The sequence below is a fragment of the Cetorhinus maximus genome, chromosome 24, assembly GCF_964194155.1.
Source record: "Cetorhinus maximus chromosome 24, sCetMax3.hap1.1, whole genome shotgun sequence".
Classification (NCBI taxonomy): domain Eukaryota; kingdom Metazoa; phylum Chordata; class Chondrichthyes; order Lamniformes; family Cetorhinidae; genus Cetorhinus; species Cetorhinus maximus.
Genome location: NC_135902.1, coordinates 33,858,128 through 33,882,019, shown reverse-complemented (window position 1 = coordinate 33,882,019; position 23,892 = coordinate 33,858,128). Strand labels below are relative to the sequence as shown.

Genomic DNA, 23,892 nt, shown 5'->3' with positions numbered 1-23,892 from the left:
TTGAATCATCATTTTGAAATTGAATCCCTCAAACTAATGTTTCGATACCAAGGATATCAATTCAATTCTGGTGAAGGGTTATGCTTGAAATTATAATTTGTCACTTCTCTCGTGGATGCTGTCTGATTGGAGTGTTTTCTGCTTTTTTATTAATGGTCTATTGACAGGTGACGATAATGCAGGCAACAGATTTTAAAAAAACACTTTTCTTCCCTCTCCTCCCACCAGGAAACATTTGCCTGTAATTCCTGGACAATTTTTATTTTAAGTATCTTTTTCCTTGCACTTTACATTCTTCTGTCCTGAAGGTAGACTTGTACTGGAGTAGAACCGAACTAGTATTGGACCTCACTCAACATTATTGCTGCGAGCTAATGGCAGGTTATTCAGCTACTGGAGAACAAAGCTAAGCTCAATCCTGTCTTCCTACCAACATCCATGTATATGGATATTTTCTAGCTGCAAAGCAGTCAGAAATGGTATGGATGTTTATATATAGAAGCTAACTCGGCAAAGATGAGCAATCAAGTTTGAACTTCCTAGTTTGAACGCCTCAGTGCATTTAGCCACAGTGGCAGCTATAGTAGTTGTAATTTTTTTTTAACAAAGGCTTTCTCTTTTTTTCTTTCTTTCTATCACACAAATCTGTCCACCATTTTACAAATAATACACCATTTTACATTGACATCAGTGGAGTGTTAGTTCCTAAAGTGCTGAATTTACAGAACCCTACCACATTTCAAATATAATATTACCATGTCTTGCTTGATCATGCATCCCCGACCACCACGCCCCAACCTAGTTTTAGCAACTAGCAACCCACTAGTATTACATTTGGTTTGTAGTTGACCACACAAAATCTATGATGTAGGAACATTCCACTGACACAAATTTTGAAGGTGAATGAGCAACCCTGAACAGGCCAGAAAAACTCAGCATTTCTGGCAGCATCTGTGGAGAGAGAAACAAAGTTAACAGTAAACAGTAGTAAAAACAAAAAACTACTACGGATGCTGGAAATCCAAAACAAAAACAGAATTACCTGGAAAAACTCAGCAGGTCTGGCAGCATCGGCAGAGAAGAAAAGAGTTGACGTTTCGAGTCCTCATGACCCTTCAACAGAACAGTTCTGTTGAAGGATCATGAGGACTCGAAACGTCAACAGTAAACAGTAGTGCCTGGTTTCCACAGGGAGGAAGGAAAACCCAAGAACAAGATGACCAAAGCTCCTTCCACATACAGCTTCTGTGTCTTTCATACTGGTCCCTTCATCTGGAATTCAAAAGCCAGTTTTAATGGTGTAAGTTTGATCAGACTCTGCACCTTCCTGGCAGCTGAATTTAATGAACTCTGCAGCTTTGTATTGGGAGTGCCACAGGATGAGGCAATAGCGTGGTGTTAATGTCACTCGACTACTAATCCAGAAACCCAGGGTAATGCTCTGGTTCGAATCCTGCAGTGGTGGAATTTTAAAAAAAATCTGGTTCACTAATGTCTCTTAGGGAAGGAAATCTGCTCTCCTTACCTGGTCTGGCCTACATGTGACTCCAGATCCACAACAATGTGGTTGACTCTTAAGTGCCCTCTGAACAAGGGCAATTGGGGATGGGCAATAAATGCTGGCCTAGCAATAAAAAAACTCAGCATTTTAAAATGGCTTCAGTAACCAGTAACAAGAACAATAGGGGGTAGGGGTTTGGAACTGGACTGTTTCTTCCTTTTGTGCCTTCTAGTGATAAACTAAATGAGCATCAATCGTTAGAGATCTGGTTTCATGGCAACCTTTTGTGAGTAGCCTGTGCAGCTTTGGGGGAAATGTCTGACTCCCTCCTCGAGAGAAAACAAGTGGGAGCAGTGCATTTACCAATTCCTAAACCATGCTCTATAATTACAGAGTGGTATCATGTTTATCAAAGGGTTTTCCAACAATATGGTGATGGAATTGTTTGGCTAATATATGTTTGTAACACTGGAATGCCAAGGTTCAAGTGGGGTCTGCATGTGACCCAAGTGCCAATTTGGAAATCTTACAGTAGACTGTAAATGGACTGCAGAAGGAACAGACATGGGAGCCTTTTCTTATCTGGAGCTTGTAAGTGTGTGTGGGATTAACTTGCTGTTTTAATTGAGTATTTAAATGTTCATTTTAAATTCAAATGCTTTCTAGAGTAAACATGTCCCTTTTGATAGTAACTGAAAGTCCATACCAATACTAGTTGATCTCCTGTGGTGTGGCGCAGGAGCTGTGAAGATCAAGTTGTTTCCAACTGAAATGGGTTTAGGGGAAGTATTTTGTTTGCTGTGAAGGGCATTGGCTCAGAGCAGACGACATTTAATCTGGATCACATCTGGTAGACGCCTCTGCATGAAGGTCTCTTTTTAATGTCTTCAAATATTTTGTTTAGAAGAATCTGATTGCTCCCACAACATGTTGTACAAAGCTGTGTAGTTTGTTTACTGATGATTCCTCATTTTTAAAAAAAACTATATCCAAAGGAAATTAATTATTGTGTGCAAAGCTTCACTGAGCACTTGTGTATAATCAACATCTAGTCAGAGAAGGGGTTAGTTGCCAGTCAAAAGCTGAGACCTGCATTCACGGAATTGAAATCAGCTGAACAGCCAGCCACGAGAACAGGGCGTTGCATAAAGCCAACATATTTTTGCACTAAATCAAACAGCATATCAGGGTGTGAGAATTGAAGTAGAAGCCTGTGAATCCTCTGGTGACTCTATTTCAACCCCTTCTAATATTGCACAAAACCATTTCCAAAGTTTCTGTTTATCTGTAAATTATGGAAGTAAGCCTCTTTGTACAGTCAGCCAAGCTTTTTGTACAGTCAGTCTTTCTCCACATTTGGTATGCGTTTTAAATCTTCAGGACAATGATTTTAAAAAATACACCTAGTCCTTACCTAAAGGATTTAATGTAATCAGTGGATCTTCTGGCTTTGAGTTCCAGCAACAACCTTTGGGATCCAGTGGCAATAGCACGAGTCTTATGTTGTGTAAAAGTAACTGTGCTGAACCTCAGAATTTCATACAGGAATGATGACTGAATTTTATAGGTAATGATTTTTTAAGTGCTCTTACAAATTGTTAATATTTAGTAGATAATATTAAGTGGGAATACTTCTAGAATGATGAAAATCCTGCAATATTCATGTAGAATTAACAGGATGTAGGAAATTTGTCAAGTATAGCATATAAGCATCAGAGATGCACCAAAACCTTTGCTTGGATTTGGGGTTGGAGTGCTGGTGGGTGAATGGGGAAATGGTGATGGGCAACCAAACTAGAGACCTGACTACACTTAATAATTCAGTCTGTGTTTTGGTGCTTATTTTATTTTTAATGTTTAATGCTTTAAATTAAGCCATGGAACTTTAGTGCTGCAGCTTTGAATAAAGACTGGTGGAATATTATGTCAGAGCTCTATATTTGAAAATGAATGATATAATTCAGTGGACATCATGGATTTCATGGGTTACTAAATATGAAAGCTGCATGGTTGTACTCAGAGTTTGTGTTTTTGAGGTGTATCCGATTTTTGCACAAATTTAGACTCTTCCTATAGATTGTTTTTACTTTGTTACTAATGCTAATTTCTTTGCTGCATTTACAGTGCTGTAGGTAAGACATGCCTACTCATCAGCTACACCACCAATGCATTCCCTGGGGAGTACATCCCAACAGTGTAAGTATTGAGTGTAACATGCTTTTACAAAAGTTCTTGAGCTGTTTGTATTTTTGCCGTTGAATTCTATTGTTTTAATTTTGCAGATTTGACAACTATTCTGCTAATGTTATGGTAGATGGGAAACCAGTGAATTTGGGACTCTGGGACACAGCAGGTCAGGAAGATTATGACCGACTCCGACCCCTCTCTTACCCACAGACGGTATGTTTCCTTCTTTAGTTTTACTCTTGGCAGTTTTCTTCCTATCCTGGAGATTTGATTCCATTTGCTGGAGCTTTGGACACTGCAAATATTCCCATATCTTATCTAAATACTTGTTACTTATCTGAGTCTTGATGGTGAAAAAGTGTCACGTATGTAAATTCCATCCTGTCCTTGCCTGATGTCCATACAGACTTCCAATATTTTTGTAGCATGATAATGTAGAATAAGATTTGAGGAACTGTGATCATCATCAGTCAATGATGGCTAGAGCGCCTGTGAATATCCTCCACACCATCTTTGACTTTCATACTGTCCATGTTTGCTGTTTCATTGACTTATTGTGTACTACAGATGTGTTGCAGCTTGCAGTTGGACTTATTCAAGGATTAGCTCAGGGGCCATTTTACATTTCCACCAAATGTCTCTCTCCTCTCTGCCCAAAGCCATTGGTGTTTTCTGGAGGTACCCAGGTTAATTAAGCAGCCCTCAGCATTGACCAGTGACAGATGGTACTATTTATTGTCATTACAGTAGCAGGTTTTAACATCTGACTTAACTCCATCAGGAACTATAAAATATTCCTTTGTGTCCTGTTGTGTCAGGTTACATTGCACAGTGTAGTAATCAGACAGATCCATTATAGTCATGCCCCAAAAGCATGTGTATTTTGTTCACTTGTTTCAGTAAAGGTCACAACAGTTTGTATGTTGAATTTTTTGAGTATTTTGTGCATCATGATTTCTTTTCTGGGATTGTTTATGAAAATTGAATTTTTATTGGTAAGGCTCATATATGAAAGACTCATATCTCACATTTGGTAGGATTATATAATTGTGCAAAGACGGGTGGCAGGTCAGAAGATTGGACAAAATATAAAGAACGACAAAAAGATTAATAAGGAGAGAAAAATCAGTATGAGAGGAAGCTAGTTAGAAATATAAAGACGGATAGCAAGAGTTTCTATAGATATTTAAAAAAAGAGTTCAAAAAGTGAGCATTGATCCTATAGGAAGTGAGTCTGGGGAATTAATAATGGAAAATAAGGAGATGGATGATGAATTGAACATATATTTTGCACCAGTCTTCGCTATAGAGGTTACAAGTAACATCCCAGAAATAGCTGTAAATCAGGAAATGGAAGGGAGAGAGGAGCTCAGAAAAATCACAATCACAGAGAAGTGGTATTTTGCAAATTGTTGGAGCTGTGGGCTAACAAATCCTGATGGACTTCATCCTAGGGTCTTGAAAGAAGTGGTTAGTGATATGTTGGTTTTAACTTTCCAAAATTACCTGGATTCAGGTAAGGTTCCATTAGATATGAAAATAGCAAATGTAACCCGTTTATTCAGAACGGAGAGGAGACCCAAAGCAGAAAAATTCAAGCCAGTTAGCTTAACGTCTGTCGTAAGGAAAATGTTAGAAGCTATTATTAAAGATGTTATAGCAGGGCACTTAGAAAAATTCAAGGTAATCAGGAAGAGTCAACATGGTTTGTGAAAGGGAAATCATGTTTAACCAATTTATTGGAGTCCTTTGAAGGAGCCACACGTGCTGCTCATGAAAGAACCAGTGGATGTACTGTAATTAGATTTCCAGAAGGCATTTGATAAGGATCCACATCAAAAGTTATTGCGGAAAATAAAAGCTCGTGTGCAGGGGGTAACATATTGGCATAGATAGAAGATTGGCTAGCTGACAGGAAACAGAATAGGCATAAATGGGACATTTTCTGGTTGACTGGATGTAAAGAGTGGTGTGCCACAAGGATCAGTATTGGGGTCTCAACTTTTTACAATTTATATAAATGACTTGGATGATGGTTGCTAAATTTGCTGATGACACAAAGATAAGTAGGAAAGTACGTTGTGAAGAGGACTTAAGGAAGCTAAAAAGTGACATAATTAGGTTAAGTAAGTGGGCAAAGATCTGGCAAATGGAGTATAATGTGGGAAAATGTGAAATTGTCCATTTTGGCAGGAAGAATAAAAAAGAAGCATACTTTCTAAATGGTGAGAGATTGCAGAACTCTGAGATTCAGAGAGATCTGGGTGTTCTAGTGCATGAATCACAAAAGGCTAACATGCAGATACAGCAAGTAATTAGGAAAGCTAATAGAATGTTATCATTTATTGTGAGGGGAATTGTTTAGGAAGGTTATGCTTCAGTTGTACAGGGCACTGGTGAGACCACATCTGGAGTACTGTGGGCAGTATTGGTCTCCTTATCTAAGGAAGGATGTAAATGCGTTAGAAGCAGTTTAAACTCGTACACCAGCCGCTGAAGGTAAGCATGCAGGTGCAGCAGGCGATAAAGAAGGCAAATGTTATGTTGGCCTTCATAGCGAGAGGATTCGAGTACAGAAGAAGAGATGTCTTGCTGCAATTATACAGGGCCTTAGTGAGACCACACCTGGAATATTGTGTGCAGTTTTGGTCTCCTTATCTGAGGAAAGATGTTCTTGCTATAGAGAGAGTGCAGCGAAGGTTTACCAGACTGATTCCTGGGATGGCGGGACTGACATATGAGGAGAGATTGAGTCGGTTAGGATTATATTCACTGGAGTTCAGAAAAATGAGGGGGGATCTCATAGAAACCTTTAAAATTCTAACAGGACTAGACAGGGCAGATGCAGGAAGGATGTTCCCGATGGTGGGGGAGTCCAGAACCAGGGGTCACAGTCTGAGGATATGGGGTAGACCATTTAGGACTGAGATGAGGAGAAATTTCTTCACCCAGAGAGTGGTGAGCCTGTGGAATTCACTACCACAGAAAGTAGTTGAGGCCAAAACACTGTATGTTTTCAAGAAGGAGTTAGATATAGCTTTTGGGGCAAAAGAGATCAAAGGATATGGGGAGAAAGCGGGAGCAGGCTATTGAGTTAGATGATCAGCCATGATCATAATGAATGGTGGAGCAGGCTCGAAGGGCCGAATGGCCTACACCTTCTATTTTCTATGTTTCTATGTAAACAAGGTTTACTAGAGTAATACCAGGAATGGGCAGGTTGGCTTTGAGGAAAGGTTGGACAGGTTAGACTGGTATTCACTGGAGTTTAGAAGAGTAAGAGGCAACTTGATTGAAACCTTTAAGATCCTGAGGGGTCTTGACAGGGTGGATGTAGAGAGGATGTTTCCCCTTGTGGGAGAATCTAGAACTACAGGTCGCAGTTTAAAAAAAGGGTCGCCCATTTAAGACAGATGAGGAGAAATTTTTTCTGAGCCATAAGTCTTTGGAACTCTTCCTCAAAAGGCAGTAGAAGCTGAGTCTTTGAATATTTTTAAGGAAGAGATAGATAGATTCTTGATAAACAAGTGGGTGAAAGGTTATCAGGGTGGGCAGAAATGTGGAGTGAAGGTTACAATCAGATCAGCCATGGTCTTATGGAATGGCGGAGCAGGCTCGAGGGGCCAAGTGGCCTACTCCTGCTCCTAATTTGTATGTTTTCTTTGGTATCTTCCCATCAAAGTAAAAGACTAATTAACTTGATGAAATTTCAAATATCACTTTTTTTAAAAAAGTTTTATAAAAGATCACATTTAATGATTACAAAGTATTTATAGTGTGGAAACAGACCATTCAACCCAACATGTTTATGCTTCACACAAACCTGTCCTTATTCAATTATTCCCATCAATATATTCCTTCCTCCCTTGTGCTTATCTAGCTTCCGCTTAAATTAATCTGTGCTCCTCATCTCAGCTACTCTTTGTGATAGCGAGTTTTGCATTGAAGCATAAACTGGGTAAAAAATTATCCAGAATTCCCTGCTGGATGTATTAGTGATTATCACATGTTTATGGTCCCTAGCTTTGGTCATCCCTGCAAACGCAAACATCCAAATGTGGTCTTGATCAAGTTTAATTTCTTTGCATTTCAATTCTATCCCTTGAAACAAACCCCTGTGCCTTGTTTGCATACAGAGTGCAGCCGACTAACTGAGTGAAGACTTGGAGTTTGGTGAGAGGGGAGTTTCAAGTGTTAAATTTTGTTCTTAAATTTTCCTCTTTAAAATCTAATCTAGTCTGTAATTAGCAGTAACTAGAAAGTACTGTGTAAGCATGCTAAGTTCTTTCTGTCTTGCAGCTTAGACAGGGTAAACTCACTCTCAGCTGCAGGAGCTGAGTAGTTAATTAGCTAACTGGTTGAATCTGGTTCCTGCAGCCCAGTTCAGTTTGCTATAAATTCAGGGTTCTTTAGTGCAGCCTTGGCAAACAGAATGCAGCCGACTAACTGTGTGAAGACTTGGAGTTTGGAGAGGGGAGTTTGGAGGAAGAGTTGTTTGCTGTAAATCAGGAAATGGAAGGGAGGGAGGAACTTGTGGAAAATTACAATCACCGGGGAAATGGTATTGACCAAATTGTTGGGGCTGCAGGCTGACAAATCTCTAGGTCCAGATGGTCTTCATTCTAAGGTGTTGAAAGAAATGGCTAGTGAGATAGTTGATGCACTGGTTTTAATTTCCAAAATTCCCTAGATTCGAGGAAGGTTTCATTAGATTGGAAAATAGCAAATATACCACTTTTATTCAAAAAGGGAGACAGAAAGCAGGAAATCATAGACCAGTTAGCCTAACATCTGTCATAGGGAAAATGTTAGAAGCTATTATTAAAGATGTTATTTTTAGAAAAATTCAAGGCAATCAGGCAGAGTCAGCATAGTTTCGTAAAAGGGAAATTAGGTTTAACCAATTTATTGGAGTTCTTTGAAGGAGTCATGTGCTGTGGATAAAGGGGAACTGGTGGATGTACTGTACTTAGATTTCCAGATGGAATTTGATGAAGTGCCACATCAAAGGTTATTGCAGAAAATAAAGGCTCATGATGTAGGGGGTAACTTATTGGCATGGATAGAAGATTGGCTAGCTAACAGGAAGCAGAGAATTGGCATAAAGGGTCTGTTTCAGGTTGGCAGGATGTGATGAGTGGTGTGCCACAGGGATCAGTGCTGGGGTCTCAACTTTTTACAATTTATATAAATGACTTCGATGAAGGGACCAAAGGAATGGTGGCTAAATTTGCTGACGACACAAAGATAGGTAGGAAAGTAAATTGTGAAGAGGGCGTAAGGAGGCTACAAAGTGACATAGGTTAAATGAGTGGACAAAGATCTGGCAAATGGAGTATAACGTGGGCAAATGTGGAATTGTTCATTTTGGCAGGAAGAATAAAAAAGAAGCTTATTATCTAAATGGTGAGAGTTTGCAGAGCTCTGAGATTCAGAGGGATCTGGGTGACCTCGTGCTTAAATCACAAAAGGTTAGTATGCAGGTACAGCAGTTAATTAGGAAAGCTAATAGAATGTTATCATTTATTGTGAGGGGAATTAATTACAAAAGTATAAAGGTTATGCTTCAGTTATACAGGGCACTGGTGAGACCACATCTGGAGTATTGTGTACAGTACTGGTCTCCTTATTTAAAGAAAGATATAAATGCATTAGAAACAGTTCAGAGAAGGTTTACTAGACTAATACCAAGAATGGGTGGGTTGTCCTATGAGGAAAGGCTGGACAAGATAGGCTTGTATCCACTGGAAATTAGAAGAGTAAGAGGCGACTTAACTGCAACCTTTAAGATCCTGAGGGGTCTTGACAGAGTGAATGTGGAGAGGATGTTTCCTCATGTGGGAGAATCTAGAACTAGGGGTCACTGTTTAAAAATAAGATACTCATTTACGACTGAGGTGAGGCGAAATATCTTTCCTTAGAGGGTTGAGAGTCTTTGGAACTCTCTTCCTCAAAATGCGGTGGAAGCAGAGTCTGAATATTTTTGAGGCAGAGCTAGATAGATTCCTGATTTAACAAGGGGGTGAAAGGTTATTGGGGGTTGAGATTACATTCAGATCAAGCCATGATCTTATTGAATGGCAGAGAGGCTCGAGGGGCCGAGTGGCCTACTCTTGCTCCTATTTTGTATGTTTGCTTTTTTTTAATTTTGTTTTTATTAACCTGCGTTGCTACTTTTACTGATTAATTTATTTGTATCCACAATTCCTTTGTCCCCCTACCCAACTTAGAAATGTATTTTCTAAGGAACATGTAGCCTCTTTATTTTTCCTACAAAAATGTACTTGCCTCACACTTAGTTCAATTGCCAATTGCGTGCCCATTCTGCAAGTTTATTAATGTCTTCCTGTATTTGATCATAGTCCCCCTCTGTATTAACTACACTAATTTGGAGTCATCTACAAATTTTGAGATTATATTCCTGATTCCAGAGTCCAGATTAGTCATGCAAATAGTGAACAGCAGTTGTCCCAGTATCAAAACTCATAAAACACTACTTCACACAATTTGCAAATCTGAGTGACTACCTTTAACCTTTTGGTTTTGTAGCCAGTTTGCTACTTTTCTCCTGACACCACATGTTCTGACCTTAGTCATGAGTTTACTAGGCAGTTTATTGAAGGTTTTTTGGCAATCTAAATGTATTACATATACTGCATTATCCTTTATTCTTTCTGTTACTTAAGATAATTAGTAAACTTGGTCAAGCATGACCTTCTGTTTTGGAATCTGCTCTAACTACTTTATTATATTTTTAGTTTCTACATGTTTTTCTATTACATCTTTGAGTTAGGGTTCCATAATCTTTCCTATCATTGACATTAAACTAATTAATCTATAGTTCCTGGATTTGTTGCTTAGACAAATCACATTAACTGTCTGTCTGCCAGTTCTCTGGCACTATTCCCTTTCCTAATGAACTTTTATATATACGTAATAGTACATCTGCTTTCTTTTCCTTCTTTTAAATATGCATTGATGCAATCCATCCAGGCCAGGGGATTTTGTCTCACTAAATTTGATTATCTTAGCAGTTATCTCTGTTCTTTGTATCTTAATTGTTTTCATAGCTTTTTGATTTCCTCTAATGTCATGTCTGCCATGTTAGTCTCTATGCTGATTTCATTTATGACATTCCAAAGAATACAGGTAATGATGTTCAATCCGTATTTACACGGATCAAATTAACGTTTTTTGTTTTCTTCATTTTTTTTTCTTTTTTAATAGGATGTGTTTTTGATCTGCTTTTCACTTGTGAGCCCAGCATCCTTTGAAAACGTCAGAGCAAAGGTAATGTTTGCTTTTTAAAGTGAGGTTTTGAAACAAAGCTGACACGTGCAGTATATATGTCAGTATGGAACTTTGAGCCGTCTCAAAGCTATAGTCGTAACCAGGATTCCCAGTTCACTGGGGTCAAAGGTTTAGTTCAAGAGAAGTAAATAGATGCTTTAATCTCCATTGTCTCCCACTTTTGCAGTGATTTGGATTAGTGTTTTTATGTATTTGTATGACACCCACATATATAGAAACTGTTCATAATTTTGCTGTGTCCTTATAAATCCTTATCCACCATAACTCAGCCAAGATTGCATGCAGACAGACTTCTCCCAAGTGCATGGGTGTGCAGATTTCTTGCTTTTGATGGAAGGGAAGTGTCTTTCTCTATGGAACCCTTGCCTCGACCATTTGAGATATCTCAATGTAGTCACAAATGCACTGAATCCAAAGCACACTTTTGATTTTGCATTCAAGTAACTGCATTTAGTTTAAAATATAATTACAAGTGAGTGGATTGCATAAGAGGTCAGATATGGAAGGGCATATTATTTGATGATATGTATTGTCTTTTATTTCATGCAGTGGTACCCAGAGGTGCGGCATCATTGTCCAAACACACCAATAATCCTGGTAGGAACAAAGCTGGATTTGCGGGATGATAAGGACACCATTGAAAGGCTAAGAGATAAAAAGCTGGCTCCCATTACTTATCCACAGGGATTGGCTATGGCCAGAGAAATAGGTGAGTGATGGTAATGTCTGGGGTAAATTGTGGGACATGATGAGATACGTTACGACTTAGAACACACAGTAGGAAGATCTAGTGGCCACATTAAAATGAAAATTTGGCAAAATGAAAATACAAAAAGACAGCTCCATCCAGGCCATAGCCAAGTGTCCTAGGCCATCATCCTTTGATGGGATATTTTTGATTGATGCCTATGAATTGCTACAACATGCAGACTTGACAATTATCCGGAGGAATAACTGAGCCAGTCTTTGAGGGCTAGCTTTCCAGTTGTGCCTTGAGTAACCAGCATTGAAGCAATGCTGCAGAATTGGGTAAGAGAATTGATGCTAAATAATCATGAAACCTCAGAGACCTGAGCTGTAACCTTGCCTTAATTTTGACACAATCTTAGAGAGATACCAAAATCTGGTTGCACTGAATGAAATGTCTGATTTAGTCTTTGTCTTTTTTTTTGTTCTACAATGTTTGTCCTTAATATTTTCACCAGCAATGAAACCTGTTGATAAGTTGATCAAGGAATTCTTAGGATTTCTGGGGACCTGGCATTGAATTTGTTTGATTTTAAATCATCACTAGATCTCTCCCCTGAATCAGATTTAAGTTTTCACTGTTAATATGAGTTGAGTTTACATTGTTTTGATTCGGGAGGAAGACAAAAATCAGTAAACTAATAAAGGACTATAGTCTCCACTGTTGCAAAATTTTTCCTAACATCTGCAAAAATGATCCTGTGTTAGTGAAGAAACATTAAATGTGTTCTTAAAGCACCAACCTGTCAAAAGGCTTTTCAGCGATTCTTGTTTTATATGTGAAAAGGGTGGCATCAATTCAGGGACAGTAAATCTCTGCAGTTAACTTCTCAGCAATTCAGTTTGATGGTTGCTGGAGGAAGTTAATATGAAGTGAGATCCAATGAACCAGAATCGGAACTAAAAGTAGAATATGATTGATGTATTGAGCGTTTCTATCAGGAGCTGAACGAGAAAGATAGGCTTAGATGTACTTAATATTTCAGGTGTAAGTGGCTGATGAGTCACTTCTTAACATTAATCTAACCCTAAATTTCTCTTTCAGATGTTCGTTGGCCTGCAATGCAGTGTCAGCATTTTCTATTTTTACTTCTGATATCCAGCGTTCTTTATATATTTGAATTTGTACACAATGTGCTTCTTGAATATTTAAGCATGACTTTGCTTTATTTTTAAGAATGTTCTGCTAAACTTGATGACTTTTATTTTAAAAGGTGCTGATCAAAGTGAGGGATGTTGGAGATGGGACTTACCTTGCAGACACTGGGTGCCCTGTGTCTGCATCAAACTATATAATATATCTTACACCATGATTAAGTTCCTTCCGCTTTACCCAACAATCTGTATTAAACCATTGGGGAATCAAACTACTGCAGAGAGACACATCCCTGGTATTTAAAATTCATGAGAACTGTAAAGTCAGCTTTATTATCAACATTGCCAAGAATTCACAGTTAACACCAGAATTCTCGCTATTACGTCTTGTCAATTTTATTTCCAAAATCTATTTTCTTTCACCTGGACTCTGTTACCAAGAGGAAAATGAATAGGTCATTGAGAACAATGAATAAAGGTTGTTAATTGTTAATAGTTTTCATTTTATTATTGAGAATCATTTACTACAGAAGAGCTTCTGTGTACATAACGCAAATGAGGGACATTCCACTGAGCTGTTATGTAATTTGTTATTTTCTCGGGTGGTGCATGGTTTTGTTTTTGTGTAATGTATTTAGATGCAAGTCTGCAGCTCTTTTGTTGCTCAACTATCCTACAGCTTAACTAATCGGATACAAAATTCATTGCTCTCTCCAAACAAGGACTGTAATCAAAACCAGAAAGTGGGTCTCTGTACAGCTGCAGTGGGAGCCACTGTGAAACAACCTTTTGTATAAAGACTTCACTGTAAGTGGTTTAGAGAAAAGTCATAACAGTGAAACAGGCTATTTGGCCCAAACCAGTTAATGTCCTTCGTTACGTGAGCAAATGGTGAGCTAGTATTATTTACCCATTCCTCATTCACCTAGCCAATCTAATCTTCAATGTTGAGTTTTTTTTTTAATTCATTCACGGGATGTGGGCTTCACTGGCTGGGCCAGCATTTATTGCCCTAAGTTGCCCTTGAGAAGGTGGTGGTGAGCTGCCTTCTTGAACTGCTGCAGTCCATGTGGGGTGGGTACACCCACAGTGCTGTTAGGGAGGGAGTTCCAGGATTTTGAACAAGCGACAATGAAGGAATGACGATATATTTCCAAGTAATGATGGTGAGCGACTTGGAGAGGATCTTCCAAGTGGTGGTGTTCCCATCTATCCTTGTCCTTCTAGATGGTAGTGGCCATGGGGTTTGGAAGGTGCTGTCGAAGGAGCCTTGGTGAATTTCTGCAGTGCATCTTATAGATGGTACACACTGTTGCTACCGTACGTCGGTGGCAGAGGGAGTGAATGTTTGCGGATGTGGTGCCAATCAAGCAGGCTGCTTTGTCCTGGACGGTGTCAAGCTTCTTGAGTGCTGTTGGAACTGCACTCATCCAGGAAAGAGGGGAGTATTCCATCACACTCCTGACTTGTGCCTTGTAGATGTTGGGCAGGCTTTGGGGAGTCAGGAGGCGAGTTACTTGTCGCAGGATTCCTAGCCTCTGACCTGCTCTTGTAGCCACAGTATTTAAATGGCTAGTCCTGTTCAGTTTCTGGTCAATGGTAACCCCCAGGATATTGATAGTGGGGGGATTCAGTGATGGTTTCGCCATTGAACGTCAAGGGGCAATGGTTAGATTCTCTCTTGTTGGAGATGGTCATTGCCTGGCACTTGTGTGGCGCAAATGTTACTTGCCATTTGTCAGCCCAAGCCTGGGTATTGTCCAGGTCTTGCTGCATTTGGACATGGACTGCTTCAGTATGAGGATTCGCAAATGGTGCTGAAGATTGTACAATCATCAGTGAACTGATCTTTATGATGGAAGGAAGGTCATTAATGAAGCAGCTGAAGATGGTTGAGACGAGGACACTACCCTGAGGAACTCCTGCAGTGATGTCCTAGAGCCAAGATGACTGACTTCCAACAACCACAACCATCTTCCTTTGTGCTAGGTATGACTCCTCCAGTGGAGACTTTTCTCACTTATTCCCATTGACTCCAGTTTTGCCGGGGCTCCTTGATGACACACTTGGTCAAATATGGCCTTGATGTCAAGGGCAGTCACTGTCACTTCACCTCAGGAGTTCAGCTCTTTTGTTTAACCAAGGCTAATGAGATCAAGAGCCAAGCGGGCCTGGCGGAACCCAAACTGGGCACCAGTAAGCAGGTTATTGCTAAGCAAGTGCTGCTTGATGGCACTGTTAATGACCCCTTCCATTACTTTACTGATGGTTGAGAGTAGACTGATGGGGCAGTAATTGGCTAGGTTGGATTTGTCCTGCTTTTTGTGTACAGGACATACCTGGGTAATTTTCCACATAGCCAGGTAGGTGCCGGTGTTGTAGCAGTACTGGAACAGTTTGGCTAGGGGACAGCAATTCCTGGAGCACAAGTCTTCAGTACTATTGCCAGAATATTGTCCGGCCCCATAGCCTTTGCAGTATCCAATGCCATCAGCCATTTATTGATATCAGGTGGAGTGAATTGAATTGGCTGAAGACTGGCATCTGTGATGCTGGGGACTTCCGGAGGAGGCTGAGATGGATCATCCACTCGGTACTTCTGGCTGAATATTGTAGCAAATGCTTCAGCCTTATCTTTTGCACTGATATACTAGGTTCTGAAGAAATCATATTGGACTCGAAATGTTAACTGTTTCTTTCTCCACAGATGTTGCCAGCCCTGCTAAGTTATTCCAGCACTTTTTGTTTTTACTTCAGCCACTAACCCTGGAAGTGAATTACAAAACTTCTGAGTATTACATAAAAAAGTTTCTCCTGTCCTATGCACCCAGAACTAACTGAGTCTTATATTGGCTTATCAGAGCTGGAGCTGGAATGGTGGCTGGGAACACTGTGGAGCATCCGCGAGTCTGAGAGCATCGTGGATAGCACGTTTAGAGAGGTGGTCACACCGCAGCTGAAGGGACTTGAAGGAAGGGAATGGTTGACCACCAGGCAGTCCAAGAGAAACAGGCAGGTAGTTCAGGAGCCCCCTGGGGTCCTGCTCGCAAATCGGTATTCTATTTTGGAGGCTGATGGCGCTGGTTCCTCCATGGAGTGCAGACAGAGCCAAGCTTCTGGCACCACAAGCAGCCTGTCTGTACAGGAGGGGAGGAAGAGCAATAGTAATAAAGGATTCTATAGTCAAGGGAACAGATAGGCGCTTCTGTGGCCGTCAGCGTGACTCCAGGATGGTTTGCTGCCTGCCTGGTGCCAGGATCCGGGATGTCACTGAACAGCTGCAGGGCATCCTGAAGGGGGAGGGTGATAAGGCAGAGGTCATGGTACATGTTGGTATCAATGACATAGGTAGAAAGAGGGATGAGGTCTTGCATCAAGAATTCAGGGAGTTAGGCAGTAGACTAAAAAGCAAGACCTCTCAGGTTGTAATCTCTGGATTACTCCCCAGTGCCACGTGCTAGCGAGCTCAGAAATAGGAGAATAGTGCAGATGAATATGTGGCTCAAGAGTTGGTGCAGGAGAGAGGGTTTTAGATTCCTGAATCACTGGGACCATTTCTGGGGAAGGTGGGACCTGTACAAGCAGGACGGTCTATATCTGAACAAGAGCGGGACTAACACCCTAGTGGGCGGGTTTGCTAGTGTTGTTGAGAGGAGTTTAACCTCATTCGGCAGGGGGAGGGGACACAGAATGTTAGCAGAATAGGGACACATCATAATACAGTAAAACAATCAAGTCAGAGGGAGTACATCTGCATTAAATTTCAGGGGTGTAAGGCAAGGCTGGATGGCCTATACTTTAATGCCAGGAGTATTACAGGTAAAACGGATGAGTTAAGGGTGAGGATTAACACATGGAATTGTGATAGATCCACCACTGAGACGTGGTTGAGAGAGGGGCAGGATTGGCAGCTCAACATTCCGGGATATAGAATCTTCAGGCGAGACAGGGGATGGGGTAAAAGAGGAGGAGGCATTGCATTATTAGTTAAGGAGTCAGTTACTGCAGTAAGGAGAGATGATATCTTGGAGGGGGCATCGAATGAAGCTTTGTGGGTAGAGCTTAGGAATAAAAAAAGGGGCAGCCACATTGTTAGGTGTTTATTATGGACCCCCAGATAGTCAGCGGGAAATTGAGGAGCAAATATGTGCACAATTTGTGGAGGTGTGTAAAAACAATCACAATAAGGTAATTATATTAGGTGATTTCAACTTTCCCAACATTAGTTGGGATAGACATGGTGTTAAAGGCTTAGATGGAGTGGATTTCTTGAAATGTGTACAGGAGAACCTTTTAGGTCAATGTGTAGAGGGTCCAACAAGGGACGGCGCAGTACTGGACCTAATTCTGGGTGATGAAGCCGGACAGGTGGCTGAGATGGCATTTTAGTGATAGCGACCACAACATGGTACAATTTAAGCTTGTTATGGACAAAGAAATAGACAAGTTTCAAAAACATGTTTTGGATTGGGGGAGAGTGGATTTTAGTAAAATAAGGCAGGATCTGGCCAAGGTAGACTGGGAACAGCTACTTGTGGAGAAATCTACAGAGGAGCAGTGGGGGACGTTCAGAAAGGAAATGGGGAGGGTACAGGCTCAACATGTTCCCTCTAGGGTGATAGGAAGGAGTAACAAGCCCAGAGAACCATGGATGACCAGAGATATTCAGGATACGATGAGAAGGAAAAGAGGGGCTTTTAGCAGGTTCAAGGGAAGCAAATCAACAGAAGCATTAGTGGAGTACAGAAAGTGCAGGGTGGAGCTTAAGAAAGCAATTAGGAGAGCAAAGAGGGGATATGAGAAAGCTCTGGCAGGTAAAAGTAGGGAAAATCCCAAGATATTCTATAAGTACATCATTGGGAAGAGGATAACCAGGGAAAGAGTAGGGCCCATAAGGGACCAAGGGGGCAATCTACGGGTGGAGCCAGAGGACATCGTTAGAGTGTTGAATGAATACTTCACATCCGTCTTCACCCAAGAGAATGAGGATGAAGGTATCGAACTTGGGAATAAAGACTGCGAGGTTCTTAAGCAAATTGATTTAGGGAGTGACAAGGTATTGGAGGTGTTGGCAGGCTTAAAAGTGGACAAATCTACAGGTCCGGATGATTTGTGTCCCAGACTGCTGAGGGAGGCAAGGGAGGAGATCGCAGGGTAAAAGCAAAAAACTGCGGATGCTGGAAATCCAAAATAAAAATACCTGGAAAAACTCAGCAGGTCTGACAGCATCTGTGGAGAGGAACACAGTTAATGTTTTGAGTCTGCATGACTCTTCAACAGAACTAAGGAAAATTAGAAAAGAGGTGAAATATAAACTGGTTTAAAGGGGGATGGGACAAGTAGAGCTGAATAGAGGACCAGTGAAAGGTGGAGTTAGCCAAAAGATGTCATAGACAAAAGGGCAAAGAGGTGTTGAAGGTGGTGATATTATCTAAGGAATGTGCTAATAGGTGACATTAAGGTTAGAAAGCAGGACGAGCAAGGTACAGATAGCCCTCGTGGGGGTGGGGTGGGGGGAAGGGATCAAAATAGGCTAAAAGGTAGAGATAAAACAATGGATGGAAATACATTTAAAAATAATGGAAATAGGTGGGAAAAGAAAAATCTATATAAATTATTGGAAAAAAGGGGGATCGGAAAGGGGGTGGGGATGGAGGAGAGAGGTCATGATCTAAAATTGTTGGACTCAATATTCAGTCCGGAAGGCTGTAAAGTGCCTAGTCGGAAGATGAGGTGCTGTTCCTCCAGTTTGCGTTGAGCTTCACTGGAACATTGCAGCAGGCCAAGGACGGACATGTGGGCATGAGGACAGGGTGGAGTGTTGAAATGGCAAGTGACAGGGAGGTCTGGGTCATGCTTGCGGACAGTCCGAAGGTGTTCCGCAAAGCGGTCACCCAGTCTGCGTTTGGTCTCTCCAATGTAGAGGAAACCACATTGGGAGCAGCGAATGCAGTAGACTAAATTGAGGGAAGTGCAAGTGAAATGCTGCTTCACTTGAAAGGAGTGTTTGGGCCCTTGGACAGTGAGGAGAGGGGAAGTAAAGGGGCAGGTGTTGCACCTTCTGTGGTTGCATGGGAAGGTGCCGTGGGAGGGGGTTGAGGTGTAGGGGGTGATGGAGGAGTGGACCAGGGTGTCCCGGAGGGAACGATCCCTGCAGAATGCCACCGGGGGGGTGAAGGGAAGATGTGTTTGGTGGTGGCATAATGCTGGAGTTGGCGGAGGATGATCCTTTGAATGCTGGTGGGGTGATAAGTGATGACAAGGGGGATCCTATCGTGGTTCTGGGAGGGAGAGGAAGGTGTGAGGGCGGATGCGCGGGACATGAGCTGGACACGGTTGAGGGCCCTGTCAACCACAATGGGTGGAAAACCTCGGTTAAGGAAGAAGGAAGACATGTCAGAGGAACTGTTCTTGAAAGTGGCATCATCAAAAGAGATGCCATGGAGGCGAAGGAACTGAGAGAATGGGATGGGGGTCCTTACAGGAAGCTAGGTGTAAGGAGCTGTAATCGAGGTAGCTGTGGGAGTCGGTAGGCTTGTAATGAATATTGGTGGACAGTTGATCACCAGAAATTGAGACAGAGAGGTCAAGGAAGGGAAGGGAAGTGTCAGAGATGGACCATGTGAAAATGATGCTGTCAGACCTGCTGAGTTTTTCCAGGTATTTTTATTTTTGTTTAGGAGATCGCAGGGGCTCTGACCCAAATTTTTAATTCCTCTTTGGCCATGGGGGGGGGTGGGGGGGGGCTGCCAGAGGACTGGAGAACAGTTAATGTGGTTCCGCTATTTAAGAAGGGTTGTAGAGATAGGCCAGGGAACTACAGGCCAGTGAGTCTCATGTCAGTGATAGGGAAACTATTGGAGAAAATTCTGAAGGAGAGAATCTATCTCCACTTGGAGAGGCAAGGTTTGATCAGGGATAGTCAGCATGGCTTTTTCAGAGGGAGGTCATGCCTAACAAATTTGATTGAATTTTTTGAGGTGACCAGGTATGTAGATGAGGGTAGTGCTGTTGATGTCGTTTATATGGATTTCAGCAAAGCCTTTGACAAGGTCCCACATGGAAGACTTATAAAGAAGGCAAATGCACATGGGATACAGGGTAATTTGATAAGTTGGATTCAAAATTGGCTTAGTTGTAGGAGACAGAGGGTGATGACAGAAGGACACTTTAGTGACTGGAAGCCAGTGTCCAATGGCGTACCACAGGGATCTGTGCTGGGTCCCCTATTATTTGTCACTTATATAAACGACATAGATGACTATGTGGGGGGTAGGATTAGTAAGTTTGTGGATGACACAAAGATTGGCCTTGCGGTTAACAGTGAGGTTGAGTGTCTTGGGCTACAGGAAGATATAGATGGGCTAAAAATGGGTCAAATGGGCAGATAAGTGGCAGATGGAATTTAACCCTGAAAGGTGTGAGGTGATACACTTTGGAAGGAGTAATTTGACAAGGAAGTATTCAATGAACGGCATGACACTAGGAAGTTCTGAGGAACAAAGGGACCTTGGTGTGTGTGTCCATGGATCTCTGAAGGTGGAGGGGCATCTTAGTTGGGTGGTGAAAAAGGCATACGGGACACTTGCCTTTATCAATCGAGGCATAGATTACAAAAGTAGGGAGATCACTGTTGGAGTTGTATAGAACCTTGGTGAGGCCACAGCTGGAGTACTGTGTGCAGTTCTGGTCACCACATTATAGGAAGGATGTGATTGCACTGGAGGGGGTGCAGAGGAAATTCACCAGGATGTTGCCTGGGATGAAACATTTAAGTTATGAAGAGAGGTTGGATAGACTTGAGTTGTTTTCGTTGGAGCAGAGAAGACTATGGGGCGACCTGATAGAGGTGTACAAGATTATGAGGGGCATGGACAGGGTTGATAGGGAGCAGCTGTTCCCCTTAGTTGAAGTGTCAGGCATAAGTTCAAGGTGAGGGGCAGGAGGTTTAGGAGGATGTGAGGAAAAACTTTTTTACCCAGAGGGTGGTGACGGTCTGGAATGCACTGCCTGGGAGGGTGGTGGAGGCGGGTTGCTTCACATCCTTTAAAAAGTACCTGGATGAGCACTTGGCACGTCATAACATTCAAGGCTATGGGCCAAGTGCTGGTAAATGGGATTAGATAGGTCAGGTGTTTCTCACGTGTCAGTGCAGACTCGATGGGCCGAAGGGCCTCTTCTGCACTGTGATTTTCTGTGATCAATACTGTATTTTTTTTACCAAATTCTAATTCCACTTGCTTATTGACACTGAATTCCATCTGGGGCTTTTTAGCCCATTCCCCAACTTATGAATTAGTTTGATTCTCTGAAGCCTCCCTCCTATTCACAAATATTATCTGTATTTTTAAGCCACTAATGACATTTTTTTACATTAGGGTGCAGTCATCAGCAACTGAGTGGGGGTCTTGCTATTGGCTGGACTTATAAGCTATACATCACCGCTGCCCAAATAGTCTGTTGACACCCTCTATCCAGACTTAAGTTGATTTTCCTGTAGACAGGCATTTTTCCCATTCTTAGGCTAGTACATAAATTCCTGTTTAATCAAGGAATCCAGAGGGTGACAGGTGCCTGCAAAAGCACGCATGAGCAGTTGAACACTTTCACATGCGGGAGAGCAAAATTGGTGAAAAAATAAGCAGGCAAAAGAAGTTGTATTCCTCCTCTAACTGTACAACTAACTATTTAAAGTACTAACCTTGTCCCACAAATTTCATCCATTAATAAAGATCTATAGGCTTTTTCTAAATTATACTTGTAGTTTATTTTTTACTTTGAACTTTTCGAGCAAGACCTGTATAATGGTAATTAGCAGGTAAAATTGGCTCTGAAGTAATATTTGTACGTAAGTTCCAGACTCGTAAAAGATCCTACATACAGCTCGTTTCTAAGTAGAACACCTTGGGGATGAAGAAGAATGTAATGCAGCATTCGCTGGCCTGGTATTTGCCAATGTTAGATTACTGTCACAGCAGGATGGCTCAATGCTAAACTTCGATTTTCTTTTCAGAGAACAACATTAATCAGCTGTAACACCAAAGAAATTGTAGTTGGCTTTAGTTTTGTTGTGGCGGGGTGGTGGTGGTCGTCAGCTGTCAAATGCAGAAATCCCCATGTTCGAGTTCCCAAATAAGAAGATTACTGAAAATTCACTGTGAGTGGAGCTTCTAGTTGCCCAATACGGAATGCATTCTGTGCCTGCAGGGAAATGCCCCACTGATGAGCTTCTCGCTTCCAGCCAGAGCTATCCTACCCATTAGGGCAATGGCTTGTAGGGTTACCTGAAGTCAGGTAAAATAATCCCAGCACCTAGCAACTGCTCTTCCCCAACAGGTTTCATTAGTGATCCACTCTGGTTGATGTTCAACACTCCCCTGAATTTCAAAGCAGTGTAACTTGGATATCTGATTGTAGAACCTACCACAGAGGAAAGCAGGTTAGCAAGGATTGGCATGTGGGACAGGATATGGGCAGTAGAGGTTTGGACCAGTTATATTCCATGTTGTCTTATTGCAGTGTTACAAGAAGAATATTGTTACCTATTAAGTCAAAATAAAATATGTTCTAAAATTATAGCTAATATCTTAAAGTGAATAATCTATTGTAATAAATTCACCTAACAAAACAGTAATGTGGGTGGGGGAATAGAGATATAGAGTACTTTCAGGATCCGTGAATGCCTATAATTATTCGTATCGGGTTTCTGTTGTGAAAATAAAGGCTCTGCATGATGTTGGAGGACGGCCCTGCAGAAACTGAAAGGGCCCTTTGTTTTAGCAGCTGGGAGAATTACAGTCCATCCTCCATTCTGTGCTGAGAGCACTGTTGACTTTTATTGTTAGCTCGTGAGAAAGTGAAGAAATTCTCCACTTCCAATCCCCCTGGGAAAGTCTGCCTTTGATGAGCTACTTTGTGTTTCCTTGTTTACGTAGGCTATTAACCTCATCAAGCTCTTCCACCCCCCCCCCCCATCTAAAATGAAGCTCAACTACTACTGTGGCCATTTGCAGCACCTTTTTAGCACTCTTAACATTAGTCTATGTAAGAGTTTGAATAAAGCGGAAACAGTTTGACATTAGCCCATGAAGACCTAAATTGTTAGAGTTCAGCAGACATCTATTTTTTTCCCCTACTGTGAACTATTATAAAAAGTATCCTCCAGCCAATCTTCCAATACTTAATCTTCATCTTTGTTTTGATTGACTGGTTTGCCTAATATCCATGCTTTTGCATCTCAGTACCAATTTTGTTCAGTTGCACAAGTGGGAAGCAAGCACATTATGCCATGAATGCCAGTTGGCCATATTACTCACACATCTTTTCTGATACTTGAAAGAAATGGCCACAACAAAGTGAACAACTTGTTCTCTTCAGAATTGCTATTAAAATAAAACATTTTTGTCGAAGCTTTTTGTCTTGCACTCATCAGGACATTTGGCAAGAATACAAATCCAAAGGAAACAACAAATTTATACTATATGAGAAGAGAGTGCTGATTGGTTGGCAAGTGGACTCCGGTAGAGGTGTTGCCATGGAGATTGCACCAGTTGATGGTGACTAACAGTTAACTGCCCAGCATTGTTTGAAATTTAAAGCAGGCAGCTTGACTCTGGCCAAGGCATTGCCAGGACGAATGAACCAGAGAATGGCTGTCACTTATTTTGTTTAGCTAAAACAGGTGTAATGTATGTACATGTTCTCTCTCTCTGCAAAGAACAGCACTCTGTGTATTAATATATGTAGCTCCCAGTACATGCAAATGCGCCACATTGCAAACCTAACTGACAATCTTTAAATTGGTTGTCAGTGTAATTCTTAGCACATTATTCTCAACACTATACATGTAACCACACAGTTTGGGATACTTAGTGGATGATGCGAAAAGGCTCCCCCTCCCCCACCAACCTCTGCATAATCACCAGGATTGTGTAGAATATAATTTGTCCAAAACCCTACTGCCTTTACCCTGTCCCACACTCCAGTCCTGGCTACCCTGCTTTCCTCTGGCTGGTTCTAGCTTGAGATATCTGAGCTACACATGGGTCTTC

At 41.5% G+C, this 23,892-nt stretch overlaps 1 protein-coding gene across 2 annotated transcripts in view; it reads left to right on the top strand.

Annotated features, from left to right (window-relative positions):
- The window catches only part of rac3a (Rac family small GTPase 3a), a 46,502-nt gene that overhangs the window by 20,664 nt on the left and 1,946 nt on the right, over positions 1–23,892 (top strand). For both annotated transcript variants that reach the window (XM_078570992.1, XM_078570991.1), the window contains exons 2-5: positions 3,626–3,697; positions 3,784–3,901; positions 10,916–10,978; positions 11,549–11,708. In XM_078570992.1, coding sequence (XP_078427118.1) covers positions 3,626–3,697; positions 3,784–3,901; positions 10,916–10,978; positions 11,549–11,708 — 413 coding nt within the window. The remainder of the gene's footprint in view (positions 1–3,625; positions 3,698–3,783; positions 3,902–10,915; positions 10,979–11,548; positions 11,709–23,892) is intronic.